The 25,342-nt window shown below is 49.7% G+C and overlaps 1 protein-coding gene across 4 annotated transcripts in view; it reads left to right on the top strand.

Moving 5' to 3' along the window:
- LOC119432634 (adhesion G protein-coupled receptor L1-like) overlaps nucleotides 1-18,821 on the top strand; it is a 313,279-nt gene extending 294,458 nt beyond the window's left edge. For 2 of the 4 annotated variants that reach the window (XM_049659266.1, XM_049659267.1), the window contains exons 21-24: nucleotides 65-233; nucleotides 924-1,094; nucleotides 11,475-11,556; nucleotides 13,519-18,821. In XM_049659266.1, the coding sequence (XP_049515223.1) occupies nucleotides 65-233; nucleotides 924-1,094; nucleotides 11,475-11,556; nucleotides 13,519-14,198 (1,102 nt within the window). In that variant the 3' untranslated portion in view covers nucleotides 14,199-18,821. Of the gene's footprint in view, nucleotides 1-64; nucleotides 234-923; nucleotides 1,135-11,474; nucleotides 11,557-13,518 lie in introns of all 4 variants that reach the window. The other 2 variants (XM_049659269.1, XM_049659268.1) reach the window with 2 other exon arrangements.
- The last annotated feature ends 6,521 nt before the right edge of the window (nucleotides 18,822-25,342 follow it).

Here is a 25,342-nt window from a genome sequence, read left to right as displayed (position 1 = left end):
CGCTCTCGCTGGTCGACACGCGCCTTCTTTGCGCTCACGGTGGCGCCCTCTCTCTCCCCCGCAGGTCCCTGAGCGCGCACTCTTTGCTGGTGCTGGTGTCTCTGTGCCTGGCCAGCTCGTTCGCTCAGCTCCACGTGTCGCGCGGCTCGCTGGTGCACACGAGCCTCTTCTCCGTCCTCAACGTCCTGCTGGGACTCGCAGTACTCGTATTCTACTGCCTCAGCAACGACAAGGTACGCACCTCAGCCCCCGCTTCTCTGTACGCTCTCGTAAAGTACAGGGCGTGCTCATGGGCATTGCTCGCATGCTCACGTACTACCGAGCGCACAAGGCAGGTAACAAGCACGCCGGTGCCTTCTTTCTCATTGCGCGCGTCATTATGGTTCCGCACAAACCCAACGGTACAATCGTCAGCTGTTACTGCGGGCCTAGGTGCGAGGTGGTGCCGATGCATACTTGCGCCGCCTATCAGTGGAGCCACCTTAATCTTACGAGATCCTTTCATAGCCACTGACGCTGTTACGAGGTTATCTTATGGGCGGGACATCATACTCGTACGAGCCTCTCGAGCGGTCATAACCCGCGCAGTGGTTCATGCGCTCGCAGAGTAGCTGTCACGCCTGTTCCGGCTTGTCCGCGTTCTCCGTTGGAAGCTTTGTTCATTACTTACCTCACGTGACGAAAGGGCTCGCGGGACGAAATATGAAATGTAATCTCCACGGCTCCGTCACGGTGTGACCCAGGCAGCCTATTATTTTCCCTAAAATAAATGGCCTCGAATAACACGCTGCAGATATATAGGGATTTAGCTACGCGGTAACGAGTGAGCGTTGTCTTTGCGTGCCAAACGGGCGTCTCGGCATAGCCGATACGACACAGAGCTCGTGCTGTCAAAAAACGGTGGGCCTCCTCCTTTCTCGCAGGTGAAGCGTGCCGTGTGCCGGCGCGTGCCTTGGTGCCGTCTGCCGGGTTCCCGGTTGGGCGGCGCCAGCGCTGCCGGGGCCGGCGGAGCAGGCGCCCCCCAGGACCCGGCCTCGGCGGGGCACCACCCGGGCCTCTTCATGCACGCCAACGGCATGCTGGTGCCCTATAGTGTGCGTAACCACTCCCCCACTCCTACTTCTTTGTCGCCAGGTATTACACGCTCCTTCCTTGGTTGTTACTCTCCTTCTTCTTCCCTACCGCTTTCTCTCTCTCCCTCTGGCACGCGTTGGCTGCCGGTCACGCGGCTGGGCTGTCGACAACGTCGCTTGCGACCTTGTGCTTGCCTGGGCTTTGGCACTTGGCAGCCGTGGCCTCCGAAATCGCGCGCGTGATCTTGGAGGCTATGCTACGGCGAACGACAGTAATATCACCACTGAGTGATTGCGCTGACGTAACTGACGCAGCGGCCTTCTCGAACTTGCTCAGCCGACGGCGAACAAAGCTCGCCGGCTTCCCTCCTCCTCCTCCTGTCCGTCTTTACTTGTGGACGGGTGTCAACGAGGCTAGCTACCGCCCGTCCCAAAGTCTCTAAAATCATCTGGCGTGTAGCACTTGTTACTCCACTTGGCATGCAAAATTGCACTGGAGACGAGTTACGTGTTCGTTGCACCGAGTGCGGTAGTAAGTTTTACATTGCGCAGACGTCAGCTGCATGCCATAAACTGGTAGATGGCGATTCGCGCTGAGTATCTCTGACCGCGGTACTCGGCGGCTCGGTGCGGCCGGTGAGCTCATTAGACGAGGGACGATCGCTGAAATATCTCGCTTACCACAGCTCTCTATGACTGTCACACGCGTATACGTTTGGGTGTGATTAAGCGTCGCCGCATAAGCCTTTTCATGGGCCCTTTGCACTAAGGATTGAGATATGGGAACGGGGGATGGGAAGCTATAGAAGTATAGTCGTTTTCGAGGGTCTTCCAGATAAGTAAACTTAGCTGCCGTAGATTCAAAAGCCTTAATTATAAAATATGCGTTCAAGCCGTGAGAACTACGTAGTCGATATCTTGCTGCCGTAGTCGATATCTTATCAGGCAACGTTAACGCAGCTTTTGTTTCCCACGACGTAGCTCTTGTTTCTCTTTAGCATAGCTACTTGTCAGATACGTAACTAAGGACGACAGATGGTGTATCGGATGACAGGGCCGTTTAGAAGCTTTAGTCACATCTCGATTGCCTGATTTGCACCCTTTGCAAGTTAATTATGTCAAAGTCTGAACGCGTGTACACACGTGACATGAAGGTGCGCAATGGGTATAACTTAGTTTTGGTAAAATGTACATGCGGCCTGTTGTCATAACACATTCGCGCTGGTGTTGTTTAGCGGTCTGCATGTTCGCGGTATGTTCTGGAGCTTTTAATTCTGTACCTCTCCCTGTCTTTTCAACTTATATTTCTTGCTTCTTTGTTGCTTGTTGTGTTTGGTGTTCTTATGTTGCATTTCATTTTGCTGCCTCATGCAATATTGTTATCGTTTTCTGTCGCTTTCTAGCATGTATATTTACAAGTGTTCATTCCATGGCAAGTATCATAGATCTGTAAATAACCCTACTCGAACGCTCTGTATGCGATTACAATAACTTCATTTGTTGCCCTTATTATTCGTGTTTACTATATGTCGATTTCATATAAATTTCGTATAACTTCTGTAAGAATTTTACGGAAAGCATATGAAAGTATAGGAGTGCGTTTCAGTAGAGAATAGAGTCTGCTATAAGCGCGAGCTGAGCACTCGTGGATAATACCCTGCTTGCTAGAATAAAATAGCGAGAAGATATTGCCTAATGACGTTGCTAATCTTAATGGCCCAAAGAGGCACCGCTAAGTCGTGACTTTATGTGGAATATATATATATACGGGTCGCAGGGTTATGAATTTACAATATTCTCCGCCTTCCTGCACCAGTTTGATACGTGTACAGGGGCTGCTCGCAAAACGAAGGGGCGATAATTGTCCGTCTAATGCTTTGCGCGAGTTCTTTGTTTCAATGAAAACAGTTAGGCTTTATTGCTCAGTATTTATTCTAGAAAACAGGGGAAATTAGTCCATCAGCTTAATCGTCGTCGGAGTGAGCGAGAGGCGCCTCTTGTGAAACCGACGACGACACATCGCGGCTGCGCGCACCCATTCGTCGATCTGTCTTTGTGGTTGTGCGCAGTCAGGCGACATTCACCGATACTTAGGCACCCAACACATTCTATTACAGACTCGGTAAAGCCGAAGAAAGATATAAATTTCACATCCGCTCTTTGCTCTTCACTAGCTACTTTCGATTACAGCCATGTCGTTCTCAACTTCCGGTTTCCGCGCGGTGCGTCTCCGTCCCTCCGCCGTCACTTCCTGTCTCCATTGCTCCGTCTTGCGTTAGAATGCAGGGAAAAAAAAGGCGAATGAAATGGAAGGAAGGCATTAGTAACAACAGTCGTTGGTGGCCTGTATGGCCTGAACCGATCGCTCTGGGTTACTCTTGTTTTTTGTTCCTCATTTCATTAGTGAAGCCGTCATATGAAAAGACAGTTTTATTAGCCGAAATCGATATTACACAGTCGGATTAAGTGCACTGCAAAAGAAGTATTCAGATTGTAGCCACTGCTGCACAGATAGGGTTTGAACGTCACGTCTTGGCAAAGGCCTAAAAAAATATTTTTGAGAAATTGATTAATTAATTGTTTGTTTGCTTGCGAGTGTGCGTTAAGAAATGAGTCAGTATTTTTGAATTACTGAGAGAGTCAGAATCTTACTTATAAGATGGTGCCGCGTAGGAACCATTTCTGTTGCATATGAAACGTATAACATTTTCTTAAAACATATAACGATTACGGCAGTGTTTTACGACTTCAACAGGCTTGACAATTCAAAAGTTAAGGCAGTTGATTAGCAAAAAAAAAAGAAAACTAGAGAAAACCTGTTGTGAAGTTTTTGCAGGAGTTTCAAAGCAGTCGCGTTGCAGTCAAAAGCGGTTTAAATTTTTTAACCCAGTGTACATGAAGCGTTCATCGCGTTAACTGTCCGGCTAGCTTCCTTATGGGAAAAAAAAAGAAAAACGCGGGTGCAACCCGTCCTTAACGCTTCACCCTTCTTGATGGCTTTCGTTCCTTAGAAGAAATTCTCTGCGTACACATACATGTTTTGCGTGTTTAGGGTACCTGTGTTAAAAAAAAAAGAGAGATAGAAGGGTAAGGGCGTAAGTTTCCTCCGCTGCTTGGAGATGTCCAGTGGTGAGTGTTAGTTTTTCCATCGGGGTAACCTAACGGTTTTCGAGGCTGCTCGATGGTTTTCGCCCAGAACCATAGAGTCGGGCGCGTGATCGCAGAAGGTCGGCGCCTTGTGGCAATTAAGAGGAGGAAGGGTGCACTTCCGCTTGAACGGACGTGTCCGGACAGGAAGCTTCAGGTCCGCAAGCACCGAGCTAAGCTTCCAACCAACAGACCTGGCCTCACTGGGCAAGGAACAAAGACGCCTGCGCGGAAGAACTCATCGTCTCCCGGCGCGAAAATGCGGCGTATTGTACCCCACCGGGCACGCCAGATTGTTCGTCTGCGGCAGTGGCCTCTAGCCGTCTGCTATATAGCGTCGTTGGCGATGCGCGAGAGGGCGCTGCAGAGCGCGCCGGTTGCTGCGCCAATGAACGGCCCTTTGTTACGGCCTCTCACCACCGGCGGCCGCGTGTCTCTGGGGCCCAATCGTGGGATTGCAGCAGACGAGCGTTCGGGCCCGGCGGCTGCGACGCGGGGGTCGTCTGTAAAATATGGAGCGTCTGCTCTCCCGCGGAATGGCTTTTCTCGGGCGCCGAGAAAATGGCTCTCAGGACGTCCGCTCCGCGAGGCTGCAGCGCAAAATAACGCTCCACATAAAGAAAAAAGAGAGAGGCGCAGAAGGCTGCGAAAGTGCTAGACGGCCTCCTTCCTCGCTGGGTCTTAACTCCAAACTCAAACCGTATAACTGCGCAGCAAAGAGTTCACTCTATTGCATTAGCAAGTTTACTTCTGCGCATGCGTTCTTCTCTCCTTCTTTTCTCTCTCCACATTTGTCTTGCGAAATCGGGAACCGACTGCAAGCTGGAGCGACAGGGGAGACATTCCGTAGGGCCGCGGTACGATTTGCAAAGATTCAGGAGCAACGGGACACGCAAGGGGGTTATAAAAGTGGAGTCGCGAACACTCGCTTTGTCCTCGCAGGGTTAATGTGTGTTTTTTTTCTTGCTTGTTACTTTTCTTCTGTACGGCGTAGCAGAAAGTAACGCTGCCGGTTCGATGTTCTTGTACCCCCGTTTTCTGTGCCATTAGGTGTGCAGCTTGATGATTTTCCTGCATGTGCTTCTTTCAAAGGAACGCCAACCATTAAACCTTAATCAGTTCACACTTGTAAACTATTGTTTCAAAGTTATATTTTCATCGACTTCGCGGGAAAATGTTGATTACTACTAGGGGGATTTCACGCCGAAAGCCCAGCGAACGCATACGCCAAGTCAGTAATTTCTAAGTATTTCCTGGTATTTTGTCACTTCTGGGGCAGAATGAAATTTAGCAATCTAACAAATAACTTGTCGCGAGTAGACGGGATCAAAATCAGTGACGTTACCGCGCGTGAACGACAGAGTGCCGCGACCAGCCGTCTTTCATATGTGCGTCGTTTCTGGCTTGTCAGCCCTCCTATGACGGTTAGGCGGCTTTTTTGGTATCACAGAATGATAATTTACAAATGCAATCTAGTGTAATATTATTACAGCGGAGCTGTTATACGCTAGGTTCTGGCGGTTTGTGTGCGTCGCAAAAAAGATGGCGGCCACCCCATAGCTCACGACCAGCCGATCCCGGTGATAAAAACGGCTTTAAAAGCGTATCGCCTGGTATGCCCCAGCTGCGTTTATTGGCGAATAGTGTCCAAACGTATTGTGATTAAAAATATCCTAATAAAGAAAAAAAATAATACCGGAATAGGCATCGTTTAGTATGCATTGCGGTTTGACGTCACGGGCTCTATATAGGCAAATCACGTAACCGTATCTCAGTTTCCTTCCACCGTGCAATGGGTAGACCGCGTGCTGTGAGGACTGCGGGCGCGCCGGCTGACACCTACGAAGAACACCGTCGTGAACAGAAGCGGGAATGTGCGCGGCGACGGCTGGGGGCACGTAATACGGACGAAGATCGTGCCGCTAACGCCAAGCGTATGCACTTTTGGTTGGATCACCCCTACCTACTTCACTCCCATCGTAATTGTGGATGATTGCAACATAGGCATGTCTCGGCCAGACGGAAAGTGGTTCGTGGCGTTTCTCTTGGAAGGGTTCGGTATTCAATGTTATGCAAACATCTGTGTGCCCACGACGCGTCATGGGTCGTGTCACCTCACCTACAGTTCCCTACCTACCTCACCTACAGACCTTACCTACAGCTCCGCTGGTCGTCCACCTTCGCAGCGTGGAATGGCTCGGAAGTTTACAGCCAGAGCTATATATGGTTAGGCGAAAGGAAAAACCGTTCTTCCCATGTTTCTGTTGGCTGCGTCGTCAGTTACGCCGTTATCTGCGTGGCACCCAAGCGTGCGCGCCATTGGCAGCGCCGTTAGTGACGTCGTTAGCGAACGCGTTCCCGCCATTGCCACATTGACGCTGCTCTGCCTGCAACGCCGCCTCCTCGGCTCGCCTTTCTCGCATACGTTCGATATCTCGAGTTAGCTCGGCGTCGTGGTTAGCAGCATCCGCCCGGCATTGGCGCTTGCGTTCCACTAGAAACACAAACATGTAACCAATAATTGAGAAACGCTTCAATACAGCGTCGGGATTAACCCACTGCTAAACACCGGGGCCGCACGTTTCAGCCTTGCTGGTTAACCATCTGTACGGAGGGCTTGGGTGGTGACTTTTGATTTAGGGTCCCTTTAAATTGGTTGAACGTATCCAGGCTGGAAGATTAGGCGTTTAGCTGAAGCATAGGCCTGTTTGTCGTAACCACGATGCTAATATTTATCGTGGCGTCTCTTTTCAGTCATGCTAGCTGGGTTGGTGAGTTTGCGAGCAGCATACAGGCAACCGTAGCAATAAATGTAATCAAATTATAACCGACGGTATCTTCGTGGCGGTTTCAGAGTGTGCATAGTGCATAACAGATCGATATTATTTTAGATGTCGAAATAAAAGAAGTTTACAATTGCCGAGTTTATTTCAGAAATTTCTATAAAAGAAATTAAAATCATGGCCTAAAAAGCGCTCAGCCGATACAATCGGTAGATTGTTTCTTCTTTGAAATGAAATAAGCCCAGTGGAATTCGGGGCAGAGCGTGCCGTGGAACACGATTTATGCGTTCTTGTGTATCCCCAAGCACAGCGTCCTCTTTATCGCTGTATACCTATCGAGCGGGAGCGTCAGTGGCGACTTGGAGTTCGGCACCGGCCGTGTCCTGACAAGGGTGAGGAGAAATACCCACAATGCAGCGTTGGAAGAGCATTGGCAGCCCTTTTCACGAAATAGAAAGTGCCCGCGGGCATTGTTTTGTGCTAGCAGCCTTATTGGCATCACGGGAAGAGGAAATTTGCCGTAAGGTGACGCCAGGAAAACAGACACCTCCTAGCGAAGTGGCGTGATACTGCTTCTAGCTGGGACTTTCAAGCGTTCCGGCGTATCGATAAGCATCGCCTCTGATTCACCAAGCCGCAGTTATGTTTACACGTACGCAATGAACGCGAAACAAAGGCTACCGGCGCAGCACTTTCGTGCAGAGAATGCAAGTGTCGTTAATTTAGATCAGGGATCCGGTGACGTCACTTGGACGAGGCTCAGTGTTGAATAATTTGCCGCATGCCGTGATGCGGTGGGGCCGCGCGCTTCGTCAACCAACTTGTCGTTCTGTTCAGTTGTTGCGCGCCTCCGTGGGCCGACACCCAGGTGTGCGAGGAGCCTGCGCAGCGGGAACGCCGCGGTTTCGAGCGATCGGCTTCCTTGGAAACTGCTGCAGCTGCGGGCGCCGTTTCCTCCCCGGGAACTGTGGCGTCTTCCTGAAGAGAAAGTGGCGTGAAAATAGGGGTGCTACAAGGCTGGGTGACATGATGAACTTAGACCGGCGATCATACTTGACAAAAGAGCGCTCAAACAGACAAGGAAGACGAACGGTAGTCATACTCGGACGAGTGCGGCCTCTTCGTCTTCATCCTTAATTGTCCGTCCTATAGCGCTGTTTAGACGAGTATGAGCGTCCACCATCTATCGCCCAAGTTTCGCTGCTACTGCCTAAAACCAGCGAAAGAAACGCACACACAAGATGCAAGGTGTAATTACATGCATAGAGGCGAATGCTGGACTAACAGCCGAACTTTATTATTTGACATAAATCCGCAAGGCCTCACCAAGCCCATGCGCCAGCAGCGCTGCAACCACAATGCGTTACACACGTGTTCAGTCTAACCTGCTGTCACAGTCGTGGTTCCTGGATACGAACACTCCTTCAACGTTAAGGCTACACTGATACGCATCACGTGTCATTATGCTCCCAACTCATACGGGCTTTGAGGATTTCCCTGGAAATTCGCGTATTGCGAAAAATTGTTACCGAGGTAAATGTAATGAAACCCAACCACAGCGACTGCGACGATCAGAGAGACAATATGGCGATCGACAAATGCTGTAGACGATCAAAAGGAACATGGGGACAGGAATGCAAAAAGGGGGAGAACGTAGCAGCCACCCAAACGGGGTTTTTATTATATCTTTTCAAAAAATCTACCTTCTCTAGTCGAACATCGGCTTTCTTCAGCGGCAGTCGCTAAACTTGGGACGGCGACGAGAGAGGAAGTGCGGTCGGAGCGGAATCGGGTGCGCCGGCTGACCCCCCCCTCTGGGGACCCCGTCGCACGAGAGCGAGAACGGGGCTTTGTCCGAAAATTGGATTAGCTTTGCGACATATACGTGTCCGCAGACGTGAGTCGCGTACACGCCGCGCAATTTGTAAGCGTGACGAAAGAGGCCCGGCCGAGCCTGACGGGGTTTCGAAAGTGACACGGGGGCCGCGACGCTGTATAAGCGGCGCGTCAACCCACCGCGCATGCCCTGTCGCAACTTCCTCGGCCCATGCTGCGGCTGAGCCGAGCTTGTTGCAGAAGTGGCTGTCGATGTCTCTCACACTGCGCTTCGCGCGTACAATTGGCGTGTGATTCGCCGTCAAGCGCGCTTGTGAGAAAGCGTTTCGAAGGCACGTTTCTGCGAAGGTTCCGTGTTGTTTCTTATAAGGCAAGTTCGATAGTTTTTTTTTTTTCTTTTTCTTTTTTTTTTTTTTTCAGGCAGCCTAAGCAGCCGTGCCTATTCGAATAAGGCGGTATCTAAGCTGGACTTTGAGGATGACTGGAATTTATAGCGTAGTTAATCACGGCGAAGGCATTGTAGCGCAGATAAAACGAACGCAAAGAACATGAGACCAGACACCACGCGTGCTACACTCGCAACCGATTGATTACGGTCTCCTATAAGACCAGCAGGAGACGTACAATAAAATGCGCGTGCGCGCAGGTTGTTCACGGGAAATAAATAAAGAAAAAGAAAACGTATTTCGCTTCCAAATAGACACCCAAAATTATTCGCTCACGCTGTCCGTGCCTCTTTTTCTGATATTAAGGGTTTCCAAAAGTTCACTTTTACTTTATTTTATATTACGTTGATAACCTGCCGTCACTATTTGTGCCTGCCTTGGTCTTGAATTAAATGCCTCGCACAACGTTTGAAGCGTAGCCCAAAAGCTGTGAAAAAAGTATACCAATATATTTATACGAACGATGAATGTTCTCTTGCTCTGTTTCGAAATCTGTATGGCGCCGAACGTTTGCGCAAAAAAACTGCATTCTGGCGCTTTATCTCTTAAAGCAACGCGCAAGGTTAACCGTGATGACTGTCATTGACTATAAGGGCACGTTCGCGGTCACAGTTTTAAGAACTTCTTATTATATAGCTCCGGGTGAAAATTAATGCTAGTAACACCAATAAATTGGAGTAGTGAGAAAGAAAACAGCTATCGCTTTACTGACCGTTCAGATCCCCTTGGTTGAGAGATGGCTGCCATGGTCAAACGCCGTAATGTTATACATGCTGTTCCATTGATGAGGACAAAAAAAAAAAGAACAAAAAAGAAAACACAGGTGCATTTTTGGGGACAAAGGTGGCCTGACAGCAGGCAAGACGAGCGAAGAATAGTCGCGGACGCTGCTGTGTTCATGCGACTTTCCTTTAGAGCGTATAGTGGCCCTGTGGGTACTGGTCACGCGTGCGTGCACCGCGCGGGGTTTGGGTGCGAGGCCTTCTGCGTACTCCCGTTTGAGAGATGAGGATTGCGCCTGGTTTTGCTCGCCGGGCAATAAAGCTGCGAAGGAGGAAGCGGGAGGGATCGTCTCATTCATTAGGCGCGTTTCTGGAAGCGAGGTCCCGGGCTTCCGGTGAAGTTTTCGCATTCCATTAGTGGAGTTGCGGCGACGTCTGAGGTGCTTACGTCTCTCGCAGCCGTGCCTTCATGAGCCCGGGACGTTGGCAGAGAGAAACGGAAGTCTCCTTTCTTTTCTCTTTCCTTTTTTTCTTCTTTTTCTTTCGCGCTGTCGTAGCTCAGTCCTTAATGGCACTTGGCGCGCAGTGGTTTCACAGGCCTCGCCGCCACCTTCGCGAGTACAGTTTTTCTGCAGACTCTGCTTCGCGCATGTTGAGTTCCATTCTGCCACGGACCGTACGAGAATGATCACAGACTTCGGTTCCTGTGTTGTTCATTTGTATTGATAGCGCTGACACGGTGTTCTGAAAAAAATATATAAAAAATACAGGAATAGCATCATCATGTACTCAAGTTAACGTGTGATCGTCTGCACATCCTGAGGAAATAATATGCATAAATCATGAGAATATGATATGCGTTAACTTCTAGTCTATAAGAGAAAAAAAGAGAGATAAAACAATAAAAGCGATAAAATGCTGCCGAAATGCAGAGTTGCGCCGCGTCAAGGTAGGGTTAACCTATTTGACCGGCCGGCTCTTTTGGTGCAGTTCACTGACATCCTGCGGTCTCCTGAATTGTAAACTGGTTTGCGCTATTTTTATTCCTAGCTCCATCGGTTGTAAACTGTTTCAACCATAAACAACCTGTCAAACAAGCGACAGTCAGCGATATCAAACTGTGCATCAAAAGTTGTAGGCGGATAAATGATTCGACAGTTTCCTCAGGAAGACGTCCTCGAATGAGTTGTGGCTGTCATCGTGAAGTTTTCATTCGAGCGCTTGCGATATGGAGCTTGATAAAATGTATCGTTCTATTCTATATCTAGTTCTTGAAGGCGTCTGAGTTCTCAGGAGCTTTATTGCCAACTGCCAACCTTATTGATAGTTTCTTCTTCCTTTGTTGCAGCCAGTGTTTATCGAGTGTATTCTTCTTTTTCAGATAGTATTTTGGTGGTTTTAACGTAATGCGTGTGTTTTTCTCTCTTTCTCTCACTTCCTCTTCCCCATCTCCCTTTCTCTGCGTAGTCTACCCCGCAATCTTGGAGCTCTCTGAAGGAGCACGAGTCGTCCGAGGTCACACAAGACGCAAGGAACCATGCCACACAAGGTGAGCGCTCGCCTTGTTCGCTTGCATGTCTTGAACAAGATCTACTGAAACTGCAGGCCTGCACAGACTGCACTGCTTCAGCGCGCCTATCGTTGTTCACTTTGGCTGCCACTAGGGCTTAACGCTACATGCGGGTGGCGACAGCTGCAACCTAAAGCCGCCTTGGGGCTCTCGTCTGTTCTTGCCAATCGCTTTCGAGCGGTTGGCAGGACCAGACGAGTGCGAACGACGCACTGAATTACTGTTTACTCCAAACAGAGATCAAGTTGACTTGTTGAAGAGTAGTGGACGGAATTAAGACACTGAAAAAATAGTGCGTGTTATCGCGTTGGTTAACCTTATTGGTTAAAATGATTCAAATATAAGAGCGAAAACATGACAGAAACATCTTCCAACTATCTACTATGGCTCACTCCGGTACCACAGCGAAGAGTAGATGATGATGATGATTTATTGGCATCCCTATTGAAACGAGGTGATGACAAATAGTCATCTAGCCTGCTTGAGTTAATCAGTTTTCTATACATGCTTATGATTCTAGCATTTTTGTATACGTCACCTTAATCATTTGTCTCTTCCTCAAAACTTCTGCATATACCTTGCACAGCTACCTGTGCTATCTGCTTCGGAGCCATGCCCGTTCGCGGGGCTCGCATCGGAAGCGTTCACCGTTGCTTAGCGGAATGGCGGCCCTCGGCTTCATTTCTACGTTGGCTATGTTATCTTCTACCAGCTTCTTCTGCTTCTGTTCGCTCTTGAGTTCCTTTTTTAGCTTCCCAACAAGCTCAGCTAGCTTATCCTTCTGCTCTAGGAGGTCTGGTCGCGACCCTAGCAAACACATCCTACAAGTTAAAACTGCCCCGTTTGCATCGCGTGCTGACTCAACGCGTAGGCACGGTCGCACTCAGAACAACGCACACCTCGGTTCCTCCTAGTACCGATCATTATTTTGTACTAACAATGCGTCGTACAACAGTAATCCTAACTGTAGAAAAAAAAATGCAATTATTTGTTGCCTACTTATATCTGACCAAAAATACAAGAAACTGAAAAGCATGCAAAATATGATATGTAATTTGCTCGTTTACCTTCTAACAACCAAATGAGCAAGAATCAAATAAAACAATTTATCGCTTTATCGTGCTGCCCTGAGAGGGCACTTCCAATGGGCACGTACGTTACTTTCGACGTCACTCGAGAGTCGAATAGAGCGCCATCAGTGGCAGCCTTTGGAACGAGAGCTGGCGCACACATCTCCCGTCGAAGCCGATTATTTGTGCAGGTGTGTAGTTCCAGTAGGTCATTGTCTTGAATAAGCATTATTGAACTCGGGTTGACTGCACTTGTGTGCCCGGTTTGTTGTGCGTTATATATAGCTTTAACATCGCATTTACGACAGGAGAAGTGTACTCGGGCCACATGTAATGTGGCACATTCCTTTGGTGCATTTTGTACCCAAATCCTAGTGTACATTCAGTTCTTTCGTGTGTACGCTTTGTTCATATTGCTTGCAGTAAGGTTCTCGCTCGGAACTTAAATCGCATTCCTGCGAATCGCACCTTGGAATAAAACTTGGATTGGGATTGGCATACAACTTGGTTTAAAGGCACACAACTTGGAATAATTGAAGTAGAAGCGTTAACAATGCCGTGACTGTAGGAATAACTTGTAGCTTCCAAGAATGGTGCGTGCTGAAAAGTGTGCACCGTCCTTTTCGGTTGCATTTGATGGACGGTCGTTCTTGCTCGACTAGCCGTTCACGATAGCCTGTGCACCGCTCTGGATGCGCGCTAAAGGACCCCGGGTGGTGAAGACTAATCCTAAGCACTACACTATATAGCGCACGCCTCTCGTGATCATGTGATGCAGGCTTTGGGCCGCCTGAACCCCCTCAAACTAGCATCGAATGAATCAACCACATTGCACGCAGAGCCGCTGTTGACCCGCTTTCCCTGTGTGCAGGTCTCCCATCTATAGCCACGGTGACGAACAACTACCCCTGTGAAGAGCACCCGTTGCGGAGCTGGATCTGCAACGCCTGGCCTCCTCCGGCAGCGCAGCAGGCGCCCCCGCCGGACTGCCTGCCTTACACGGCCGCCCAGTGGCCCCCTAACCATCACAACCCGCGCAGCAACGCCAGCGATGACGGCTCTTGGAAGCCGCCGGACCCGTATTCGCGCAACGACCACGTGTACGAGACCATCGACGAAGACGCCGCCGCGCAGCACCACTCTCAGTCGGGCGACGGCTGGCGCACGCAACCGCATCAAGTGGGGGCGCGTCACGTCCCCAAGCAGGGTGGTAGCTACCGGTCTCTGGGCCGGGCAGCCATGCTGAACAGCGTGGTGGCTCCCGCCCCGGACAGGACCATCCTGGGCTCTCTGACGGCGGCCCTGGCTTCGTCGCCCAGGGCGCGGCACCTGCCCATCATCGGAGACTCCTGCCTGAGGCAGCAAGTCGCCTACTCCGGCATCAAGAGCCCGTCGGACTCTGAGAGGTCTTCGAGTTCGCTCATGGACGAAGAGAGGACGGAGTCTTCGGCCACACTAGCGCTAGAAGACCGGGGCCGCGGCGTCTGGTCCTCCGAAACCTCGCAGCACGGTTCGGATGTGTTTGTGCGCGAAGGAGTTGAGCACTTTTAATCGGACGACATTAGTAAACTTGGCACGCGTCTTCATCCGCTACCGTGTGGCTGTGCTCATCAAAGCTACTTACAGTTTTGGCGGCAGCTATGGTCGTCGCAAGGGTGTCAATGAAAATGCCGCGCGCTTCAAATACCGCGCTCATTGTGAGGACTTCTTCGATGTGCATTCGCTGAAAGTGCTGTTGTCGCCAGCATTTTCTGGCAAACGTTGGTATCACGGAAGTTTGGGTTTACACCGACATGGCATGGAATGTCGCCCACTGTAGGTGACCACCGTCGGCAAGGGAAAAGTGGAACCTCAACTTTCTCGTCGAGAGCTTCTCCAGTGTGCGGGAATGTGCTTGTTGATCTTGAAGCGGACATCTATGTGTGCGCATATATTTATTGTAAAAAAAGAAAAAAACATAGGGAAGCGACACGAGTCATCCATGACATTTAGTATCGTGCTCATAGTGGACCCATTGTCTCCCGCGCATTTGTTAGGTGGCCTGACGAAGAGTAAAAACATGTTGTTTGCTCCAGAACTTTGCCATCGAGACACACCTGCATATCAAAGACATTGCTGCCCCTTTGGTGTAAAAACTGTAGTGACATGGCTGTTTTCATGTGGACTGTGCGTGAATATCTGTGTTTGACATTTCTTCTCTGCTGCACAATTCTTGTGTGCCAGTTTTCCATGTGCGTCGAGCGTCATTGATATCAGTGGAGCCATCTATTTCACGTGTCGCAGGTTACGTTCTCGTGGCAATGTTGTCGTGTAAGTCTGCGTGATTATCTCTCAGTGCATATTTGCTGTGTCACTTGTCGCCAGGATTCTCGACGCATCTGGAAATCGAGCTTATGCCACGCGTCGTAAGTAACACAAACGTGGTGGGGCTGCTCTGTCAAGATCTTGTGCTGCTACTCCCATCTGCCCTTCCATGCAGAAATTATGCGACCCTACAAAGATTCTGGCATAACATCTTCATCAATCGCTCTTAAAGGGACACTAAAGAGAAAAAAATACAGTATTTGAGGTGTGCTAGTAAATTACCCTTCCACAATACCAAAACAGGCACTCTTATTACTGCCAGACGACGTCAGAAAATATGCAAAAAAAAAAACGTATAACTGGTGGGTGACCAACTGTCCCTGATGTCACGGATTTCGGCACTGTCTCCTTGCGTCTAGTTTTTATTGGTAAAAATTGAACTACATTGTGCTCGACATTAGCCAATGAGTGAACTTAGGAAGTTTCCAGAACTTTCACTTAACCACGATGGCCGAAATGTGATAAAATACTTTGTCATCCCTGACGTCAACAGTAACGTACTGGCCCTGTGGTTTAGCGCGAAAAAAATTTTTGACCGCGATTTTTCGCTTCTAATAATCAACCTATTACCGCGAAATCAACGAAAGTGCAGTTCTTCAAGAATACTTTATTAATCTAAGCGGATTCAGTGTTTGGTTTCTCTTCAGTGTCTCTTTAAATATCTCTCGGTTCTCTTTCTAAACCTCGAAGAAATGTGAAAATCAATTTCGGCATTATCTTTACTGCGAATTCTGTGCACTGGCTGCTCAGGTTTAGTGTTAGATCAGACACTGTGTATCGTGACGATGATTCGTACTTGCTAATAATGCATGGAACAGCACACACCATGGGCTTACTGTGTTGCCTACGGGGCGTCGCAGAAACACTGCCCGCCGAGCGGCTGTAATGTACCATATCAAAACTGGCAGTTTGTTCGGCCTCAAATTCAACCTGCTTGCAGAGGCAAGAAGTGCTCATTATACTGTTCGTGTGGTCAGCACCGTGACACTTGTGTGCGCCGGATGGTGCGCCGAAGAATTTCCATTTTTGTAAGTGTAATAACTATAGGTGTAACCTTTCTGGCACTGAATGTGCCGAGTCGCGGGAGGAGTGAGTGGTTAGCTGACTGGTGCGCTTCCTCGCGTGTTCTTGGAGTGCGTACATGCGTTTTTTTTTTTTTAAGGAGATCGTTCTCTTTATGTTTTTTTTATGTATTTAAAACTTCACGCGCACTGGCATTCTTAAGAGGGCGCAGTATTCGTGATATTTTCGCTATGGTTATGATGATCCTTGAGACTTTTAGTCACAGTTTGCTTTTTTCTTACCTTGATTATCACGATCTTTTACAGAAACTTGCAGTTGTATGTGCAGGAAAAAAAGCTATTCGCCGGAAATTATCAGGCACAGTCGCAGCGTGAAACTCAATTCTTGGTTGCATAGGGATTAAGTTGTTGCCAAATGCAGGAGCACATTTCTTATTGTGCGAATGCAAGAGGTGGGAACAAAAATAGATCAATTGAAGGACGTTTTCAGGTGATTCAGCTTGACAGCGGCAGTTTAACATGTAGCCGCGATAGCAGGACTACCCGCCGGGGTGGCTCAGTCAGCTAAGGCGTTGCGCTGCTGAGCACGAGGTCGCGGGATCGAATCCCGGCCCCGGTGGCCGCATTTCGATGGAGGCGAAATGCAAAAACGCCCGTGTGCTTGCGTTGTAGTGCACGTTGTAGTGCAAGAACCCCAGGTGGTCAAAATTAATCCGGAGCCTTCCACTACGGCGTGCCTCATAATCAGAACGGGTTTTGGCACGTAAAGCCCCAGAAAGAAGAAGAATTGCGATAGCAGGAATGCACCAGCTGTGGATTTAAGAATCTATAATAGTCGCACGCAAGTATCGCGCATTCAGGTGCGCTTGAAACATCTTAGTGTTATGGCCAAATATATGGAAATCTGCTGGCGAGTCTCAGGATGCAATACTCATGTCGATAATTTCATCATGCTGCGCCCTCCTTAGGTGAGACCGACGCTCCGCTCGAAGTCGCTAGTCAAGTGTATCTACCCAGTTTTAAAACTCGCGAAAGCAAGCTACAGCCTTTTCTTTTCATCAAATAAAATGCGTGAAACGCAGGACGTTTTTTTACGTCGAGGCGTGACCCTCAAGGAATGTTTTCCTCATCGGACGAGTCATTTTAGTTTCGATGAGCCTTTGATGGTCTATACGTGCTCTTGACGCCTCAGTACGAGTCAGAAGTGCTTTTGTACATTGAATTCAATACTCGATTGCCGGGATATTTCACTCGACGCAGCCGCGAGTCTTTCGAGGCAAATATTCAGGGTCAATCTCTCGAAGTTGTCGAAGTGGTTGTTCCGGTCAAAATGGTGTCTGTAAGAGTAAGAGCTTTAATGATATCGGTGGCTCTACCGGCAATGCTGATAAGATTGCTACACTGCTCATACCGGACTCAGCCTTTTGGATGTTCGTGTATTTGTATCTGCCTGGTGCCAGATCGCGAAACGTCACGCATTAACTGCGTGGAGAAACTGCAGTTTCAAACATTCTCTTCGGTGACCTCGTAGAACGTGAAACGAACGTTTCACGATCACATTCGCTGCTGCTTAATGGATGTAGAAATTTTGTTTACCTGGTGGAACGATTTTGTTGCACGTGAGAAGAAAATAAAATGTTAGCATTTGCTAATTCAACCTAACAACTTCTGATTTGGTCGCAGGTGTCTAGAAGTAAAATTTGGTTAGACTTTTTCCTCATATTTTAAATGGTTATGCGTAAATCATCGAAGTTCACGAATAACCTACTTGAACTCAATAGAAAGCCGCCACTTCGGTTAAACTTGGCTGGAACTACCAGCCCACACACTACCGCGGAGTTCTCTTTTTCACTGGCTTAAGAAAGGCAGAAGTCTTTCCAAGATTGTGCCAATATAGGTTGGTCACTTATATTGTGTAGAAGTCATCATCGAACGAAACATTTAGAAGCAGCCGGCCACGCCCTTGTGGCCAAGCAGTTATATATATTCTTTTCATCGCGACTCCTTTCTCTGTGTGTTTGATATCTTAATTGCGCTAGCTTTGGAAAACTCGCAAAGAAAACTCTCGGAAGAAGCAAAAGACCGTGAACTTTGGCAACGGCAGCGCTTTTAATTGTGCTGTTGCACAACTAATTAACGAAAAAAAGCGAATAATTTATTCTTTTATTGTTAGCTAATCATTGGGTACTTGGTGTCATATAAACACTTGTGATAAGCATCCCTCACGAAGGTTAGGGATCAACACATGCCTATTAACTTCGAAAGTTTTTTTCTGCGGCCTTTTCGTGGCATACTGGTTCCGTCGAAGCCTATGTTTCTCTTGATACGACGATTCACTTTGCCACGGCATGTCTTTTCCCCCCTCGAAACTGTGTATTCTGCCTGGTTATATGCGAGTGAAAAACCGAGGCATCCTCTCCATCAAAGTTCTTACTTTTTTACGCTGTTTTTATTGAGTTTGTATCAATGAACGATTTTAACACGAAGTAAAATTTTATGCTGTGTTTTTTTTTATTGCATAGTTTCTTGAGGAGACGTACGAAACAATAAAGAGAGACCCCTTTGTGATCCCTTCCTTTACGACGGAGCTGGAGGCGTCGCTTGCACTCACAGTGGTTTTTAATGTGCGCGCGTGCGTGTATGTGTATCTGTGTACCTCTTGTTACGCGGTGTGAGGTGTATTGTTGTTCTCTGCGGTGTATGTTTGTTTGTTTTCTTCTCGAATGTTACGATGGAATTGATTTACAAGCTTAGATAATTAAGTAAATAAAAGCAAAGCCAAAACGCTTACTTGTGTACTTATTAAGAGGAAACTTGGTCCGAGAGTTTTTTTCCTCGTTCCGCCTCTTGGGTTCCGCAGCTTGAACTTCGCAGTAGCGCTACCAGGCTGCCTAACCATGACATGGATGTGAACATCCGAATAGGCGAGAGAGAGAGAGAAGAAAGAGGGAGGTTAACCAGGGGGAAGATCCGGTTTGCTACCCTACACTGGGGATAGCGTGCAGAGGGAGGTAAAGTGACAGGAAAGTAGAGAGAAAGAGAGCTCAAATACGCGATCACAGTCGGTCACTGTCGCCGCATACAATCACAGCACAGTAGCACTTGTAGGACTCTGAACATCAGTTCAAGCTATAGCCGCTTGTCCAAGTCTGTTGTCATTAAAAACGGCAACAGTGCCCTCGTCGCCCTCCGCTTCGATGGCCTTGTGATGTCGGAATTCTAAAATAATTTCCTCAGGTAAAGGTCTTGGGTCAAAGCGCGCTATCGCGATTGCGGGTGATCGTATCTGTAAATTGTAGCGAGGACAATCACAGAGAAGGTGTTGAAGAGTCTCCTCGCTACTACAGTCATCACACGAGGCGTCGTTGGCCCATCCGATTCTGAATGCAAAAGGCTTCGTAAAGGCCACTCCTACCTTCCTTGGCCCGAGCGACCCGTGCGCGCCCGTTGGCCGCAAGGCTCCGGGGGGAGGGAGGGGGGGGGGGGTGTTATACGCCGCGCACGCCCGCCTGGGCGGCGGTATCTTGAAAGCCATCTGCGGTGGGGGCAAAGTCCGCCCTGTGCTGTGTTTTCGCGGCTTAGTTCGCGTTGATGCGAGCGGCGGCTCGTAGGTCAATTGACTCGCTGCTGCTGCGCGCTTACTCTCTACAGCGTATTGACAGTGAGTTTCCGCAGTCATCGAGTGAGATGTGTTCATATTTGCTTGTGCACGCGTGACACCGTGCTTTTTAATTTACTTAATATGCCTATGTTTACAAGATTATACGGCCGACAAACTACTATCCATACTTTGTACAGCTGTTTACTAATTTGCTATCGCTATCGATGCTTCGCCTTTCGGGCGAAAATGCGGCTTTTTTTTCGTACATCTACTTTTTCGTTGCGATCAAACCTCTCTTGTCATTTGTCAGTCGTTTTCCACTTCATACCTACGTCTCTCATGATGGTCTTCGACCTCTTGTAGATGTCTAAACCTTCGTCAAAAGTGTCTGAACCTACTCGAAGATCATCGATGCAACAAATTCACCGACAAATACGATACTCCCTAATGTGAATTCGCGTTTCCATTTCGCGTGTCAATATTTTGTATTATGATTATATAGGTGCAGTCCCAGCGGAAAAGCAGATTAGCACAAGTGGCTGGTGGCCGGAGCGGCACATTCCATTTTCCAAAGCAGGGGTGTGGCCCTTAGAAATCGTGTCGTGATTTTGCCGCTCGGACCGCCAGTCACTTTTACTAATCTTTTTCCGCTGGGACCTTACACGGTTTACATTAGGAAGAGAACGCTGTGAGTAGCGTAGCTGGCGCGGACAATCTGTCTCGTGCGGCACATAGCAAACGAAGCGAAGTGCGGCTCGACTGTCTCGCTAATCGGGAATCGCGAGAGGCAGCGCGTGGGTGACGCGTTGGCGCGATTCACAGCAGCTGCCGCAGACAGACCTCCGCTAATGCAGAGCATTGCTTCCATACAGACGACGCGCGCTTCTCTGGCGCCATATCGTAGCCATCGTCGCCGCACAACCTGTCTTGCGCGGCCACTACGTTTTTCTTCACACGTTTTAAATGCGAAGCATTTCTTGCCGGCGGCTCTGTCGCGCACCATCTCAGCACATGCGCGTCCCCTCCCCCTCTCGCTCCTCTCCTACTCTCCCCCGTTTCTCTCCTCTAGGAATCCGGAGCGGCGCGCACGACAGGTGGTGCGACAGCTGCATACTCCGCTGGGGGCGCCACGGTAGTTCCGCGGTATGAAAATGACGGAGCGCGCGCACCTCATTCTCTCTCCCGTGCAGCGCCGCGATCAAACCATCTCCCCGCTGCTTCGCATCCACACATGGTTCCCTTTAGCGGGAGATGGAGTAATTTTTTTGTTTCACTAACAATGAGAGCCGCCCTTCGTCGCGGGGAAATCGTACCACCAGTGTCAGCGGCGACAACACCCAAGGGAGCGTCACATCGAGCCTTACTCGTAGCCGCTCGCCATCGCCCTTCGCAACTGCGATGATCCCCGTCACACGCGCTGGTACCGCGGGCTGACCTCAGCAGCTGACGCCGCGGACGAGCGCAGCCCTTTCTATCTCACGCCAACCGGCTCCCCCCTCGGAAGGGCCGATGAGATCGCTCACGCGGTGAAAACTCAGCGCATTCGCTGGCTGTCTCCCCCTCCGCTTTCCGCCTTAAACCCAGACTACACGTACGCTTGCGGACGTGCGCAAGTTCGCGTCTGCGCGCCCACGCATGCGCAGACGGTGCGGAACGGCTCGTACGCGTCGAATCGCCGCGCGATCTCGGTGATCAGCTCCTCTCTGATATTGCGCGTTTGGGCTGCCTCGCGTCGGCGCGCCTGGCTGCGCAGCGACGGCGCGGTACATTCAACTCTCAGTTAAGCAGATTTATACCATGCAAGAACGTGCTTCTCCTTCACTTTTTATTGCGATAGCAATTATATGGACACTCAAAAGCAGATTTCTGCCGTCGGCGTCGCCGTCGCCGTCGCCGTGAGGTTCCGTATGACGTCATTTGGAGAAGAAATCGTCGCCGCGATGATAAGTGGTTCTTGAGGGAAAGGGAAAGGTTGGCGCTATCTTCTGCAGCCCTTGAGCTGCAGAAGATAGCGCCAACCTTTCCCTTTCCCTCAAGAACCACTTATCATCGCGGCGACGATTTCTTCTCCAAATGACGTCATACGGAACCTCACGGCGACGGCGACGGCGACGGCGACGCCGACGGCAGAAATCTGCTTTTGAGTGCCGAACGCTGTATGTGCGAGTGAAAGGGCGCGAGGGGCGCGTCTTTCACGGGGAGTGAACGCACGGCGGAGAACAAACGCACGTTCCGCGCCGTGCTATTTGGCGCTGAGTCGTGCTCCCTCAAGGGCTGCAGAAGATAGCGCCAACCTTTCCCTTTCCCTCAAGAACCACTTATCATCGCTTAAGGGCTGCAGAAGTAGGCGTCTCTTTTCTCCTTTACAATCACCATATATGTAGAGCAAACGCACCTTCTTCCGACGCGCGAGAAGCCGTGGGGGAGGGGGAGGGAATGGAGGCGACGTTTAGCTGCGGCTCCAAGTGCCTATTTATATCACAGGCTCCGGCAACAGTCACCAACGCCGCACGCATTTTGAGCGAACGCGGGCAAAACGCCGATGGCGTCGACAACAGTTCTGCGTGTTGCCGATGCTGCTGCATGTCCAAGTTTATACAGCTGATAAAGCTAATACCATTACTCCGTATAGCTCTCTACAAGTTTGCTATCGCAATTGATGCTTCGCCTTTCAGGTGAAACTGCGACCACTTTTCTGCTAATTTAACAGCTCTAAAAGTATAACAATTATGTTTATAAATATCGAAGCATTTTGAAACACTGTTAAAACGAAGTACGAAGTGGCGTCTGCCAAGGCGTCAACGAGTAATGCCAGGCACCGTGAGGCCAGGTGTGAGGCCAGTGAGCAAACGCTGTCGCGCGTATTTGTGGATGCAACCATTTCGCGCTAGGCGCGGCAGGCGCGTAGCGTAGACACGAGCTTGCGTGCGTCCGCAAGCGTATGTGTGGTCTGTGCTTTATGCTTTTTTTCATCTCCCACTGCGCTCCACGTTCACTTTGATCTTTCGCTGTGCTCGTTCGCTCGGTTACGAGGGACGCCGAGGTACGCCGACGCTCTGCGCAGGAACGGGAGCCTATTGACCCTTTTCGCGGCGATCCCGTGGGCGCTGCCATGTTTGATCACGTGATGACGCGTCCATTGCTTGCCTCAACTGCCTCCGTTGCCTCCTTGTTTACAATGGAAATGTATGACGCCGGTGCGACCTAGAAAACATCTGTTTTCGAAGATATCGTAGACGGTGACCAGGTGGACGACACGAAGCTTTGATCACAGCTTCAGAGAACATGCAAAAGCGCTTTCGGAACTGATTAAGCTATGTCCAAACGGCGCAAGCAGCGTATATGGTGCTTGTTCCAAAAGAGGGGCTAAATATGTATTCCAAGCTATCCAAGCTTTCCGTATATGAATTCAGTCAGGATTAGTGTGTTTTGCTTTTTGTTCTTTATTCGGCAAACATTTTTGAAGCGGTGGCTTGTCAGTTTCGGACTCAATGAAGTTCCTCGGTGCGGCCACTATCTGATTATTTTCTCCCTAATCGCTCGCGGGTGTGCTCAGTTCCGATAGATTTGTTCTTGCTGCGCACAAGGCATGAAACGCTGCTGTTTTGTACCTTGTAATAGCTTGTAGCAAAGATGTATTATTGCTAGTAACTCGCTTACTATTGCGGGCCGTCACGGAACATTCAGCTTCGGCCATTTGTGTGCTGTCGGTGTAACGTGACTTATTGTGCGTATATAGTGCGAATATATTCAAGTGTGCATTATTCAAGTGTGTAATATATTCATTTATTCTTGACACGTTGGCGAAAGAGTGGGTCTAAGTTTCTGTTCCGGTTGGAGTAGATGTGTGTAGATATAGGGTGCGCGAAACCTACTATGACAGGAAGCGGCGCTACTCCCGTTATCATTGTCTAACGAGTGGTACTCCCTCTTGCCGACGTTCTGGGGATCAAGCCCTTTCTTTGAAGGTTAGCGATACAAGGCTGGCGGATGAGCAAATTTCTGTATCCTCGAGGAAAGCCGTACGTACATCACGAAGTGCCGGTAACACGTTCGGACAGTTGCAGCAGCGGTGCGCGAACTTGGCCACGCAGATTCATTCTATTCCTTAACATGCCAGTCACTAGTTTTGCAGCCAACTATTGCACTCGTCTTCAATCCACATGATTCAATCTAGCATGATTGGAGCACAGTGTGTTAGCGAAAACTCAGTTGCATTTCCGACAGCTGATCGCACAGAAGCAAGGTAGAAGCGGTAATGGTTTCGTATTCGTGCGCGGTCGCTGAGGAGAGGTATGGCGCGCCGCCGTAAGTGCCATCTCGTTTCTCTAAAACAAACTGCTCCGCGAAAAGGGTCAATAAGTTGCGCTCCTAAAGGCGTTCTTCAAGATCGAGGCTAATGCCTTGTCTTCATCACGTACGGCGTCTAAGTGATGATGGATAGTCGACATTAGCAGAAACGGACTAGATGTTGACCCAAAACGGACCCGATGTCATACGCCATTCTGCGATGTTATTGTTCTGGCTACTTGGCATTGTATCAAACCTAAGAAATCGGAATGCGTCTCGATCAGGCTTTGCGGAGCTAATGCGAGGAAGACCCACTCCGACAGCGTTGGGTTTCGAACTGTTCTTATCTTTTTATTTATATCGCGCTGCACACGCTGCGTGGCCGGGAGCGAACTTCCTCTTCCTTGACTGGCGCTGCACGCGGAGCACGTTGTGGCCTGCTGCCCGGACTCGAGGCAAGGGGTGCTGCAGGGCTCCCCCCCCCCCCCCCCCCCCCGGAGAGCGGAAGCCAGAGGGGCCGCCCAGTGAAATGCTTAAATGCGACCACCCAGAGCGATGAAGAGATGGAGGCTAGGTTTAGTGGAGGGACCGCGGGCGTAAGAGGGGCGACATAGGCCGGATTGAGTCAATCGGCAGCCACGAGATCTTCGCGGCCATTAATGTTATGCGTGAACATCTTAGGCGTACGATGGAGCACGCGGAATGGTCCATCGTAGGCCGCGGTGAGAGTTGGACGCACGTGGTCACGCCGAACGAAGACATGGCTGACAAATGCAGACGGAGGGTGTCGGTCAGCAGGAATTAGAGAAGAAACGTCACGAAACGTGGGACGCCGCTCCCGGATATAGGTGGAAGCATCATGGGTGCAAGGTGGCGATGACGGCGCGAAAAATTATTCGGGAAGGCGCAGGGGAACGCCGTAGACGAGTTCAGCCGAACAGCAACCTAGGTCAGCCTTCAGTGCTGATGGCATGTCCAGAAGGACGAAGGGAAGGTGGATGAGCCAACGTTCCCTTGGCTAAGGCGTGAGGGCAGCCTTCAGTTGTCGATGAAGTCGTTCCTTCAGGCCATTCGCGGAAGGATGGTAGGTGGTCGTATGGATGTGTCGAAGGCCTAGGATCTTGGCAAGCGCGGTGAATAGGGCCGATCGAAACTGGTGACCTCGGTCGGTGGTGACGACAAAAAGGCATCCGAAATGCGACCCCCATCCGCTCATGAAAGCCGTGGCAACTGTCTCTGCCGTAGCGTCAGTAATGGGAAACGCCTCTGGCCATCGGGTGAATTGATCCACACGTGAGCCCCACGTGATGACGAGAGAGGGCCGACAATGTCGAGGTGTACGTGGGAGAACCTTGCGTGTGGAGGCCGAAATGGGGAGTTAGACTGGATGGTGTGGCGGTGAATTTCAACACGCTGGC

Source organism: Dermacentor silvarum, chromosome 11 (assembly GCF_013339745.2).
Source record: "Dermacentor silvarum isolate Dsil-2018 chromosome 11, BIME_Dsil_1.4, whole genome shotgun sequence".
In the NCBI taxonomy this organism is placed as follows: domain Eukaryota; kingdom Metazoa; phylum Arthropoda; class Arachnida; order Ixodida; family Ixodidae; genus Dermacentor; species Dermacentor silvarum.
This window is presented reverse-complemented; position numbering and strand designations above follow the sequence as displayed.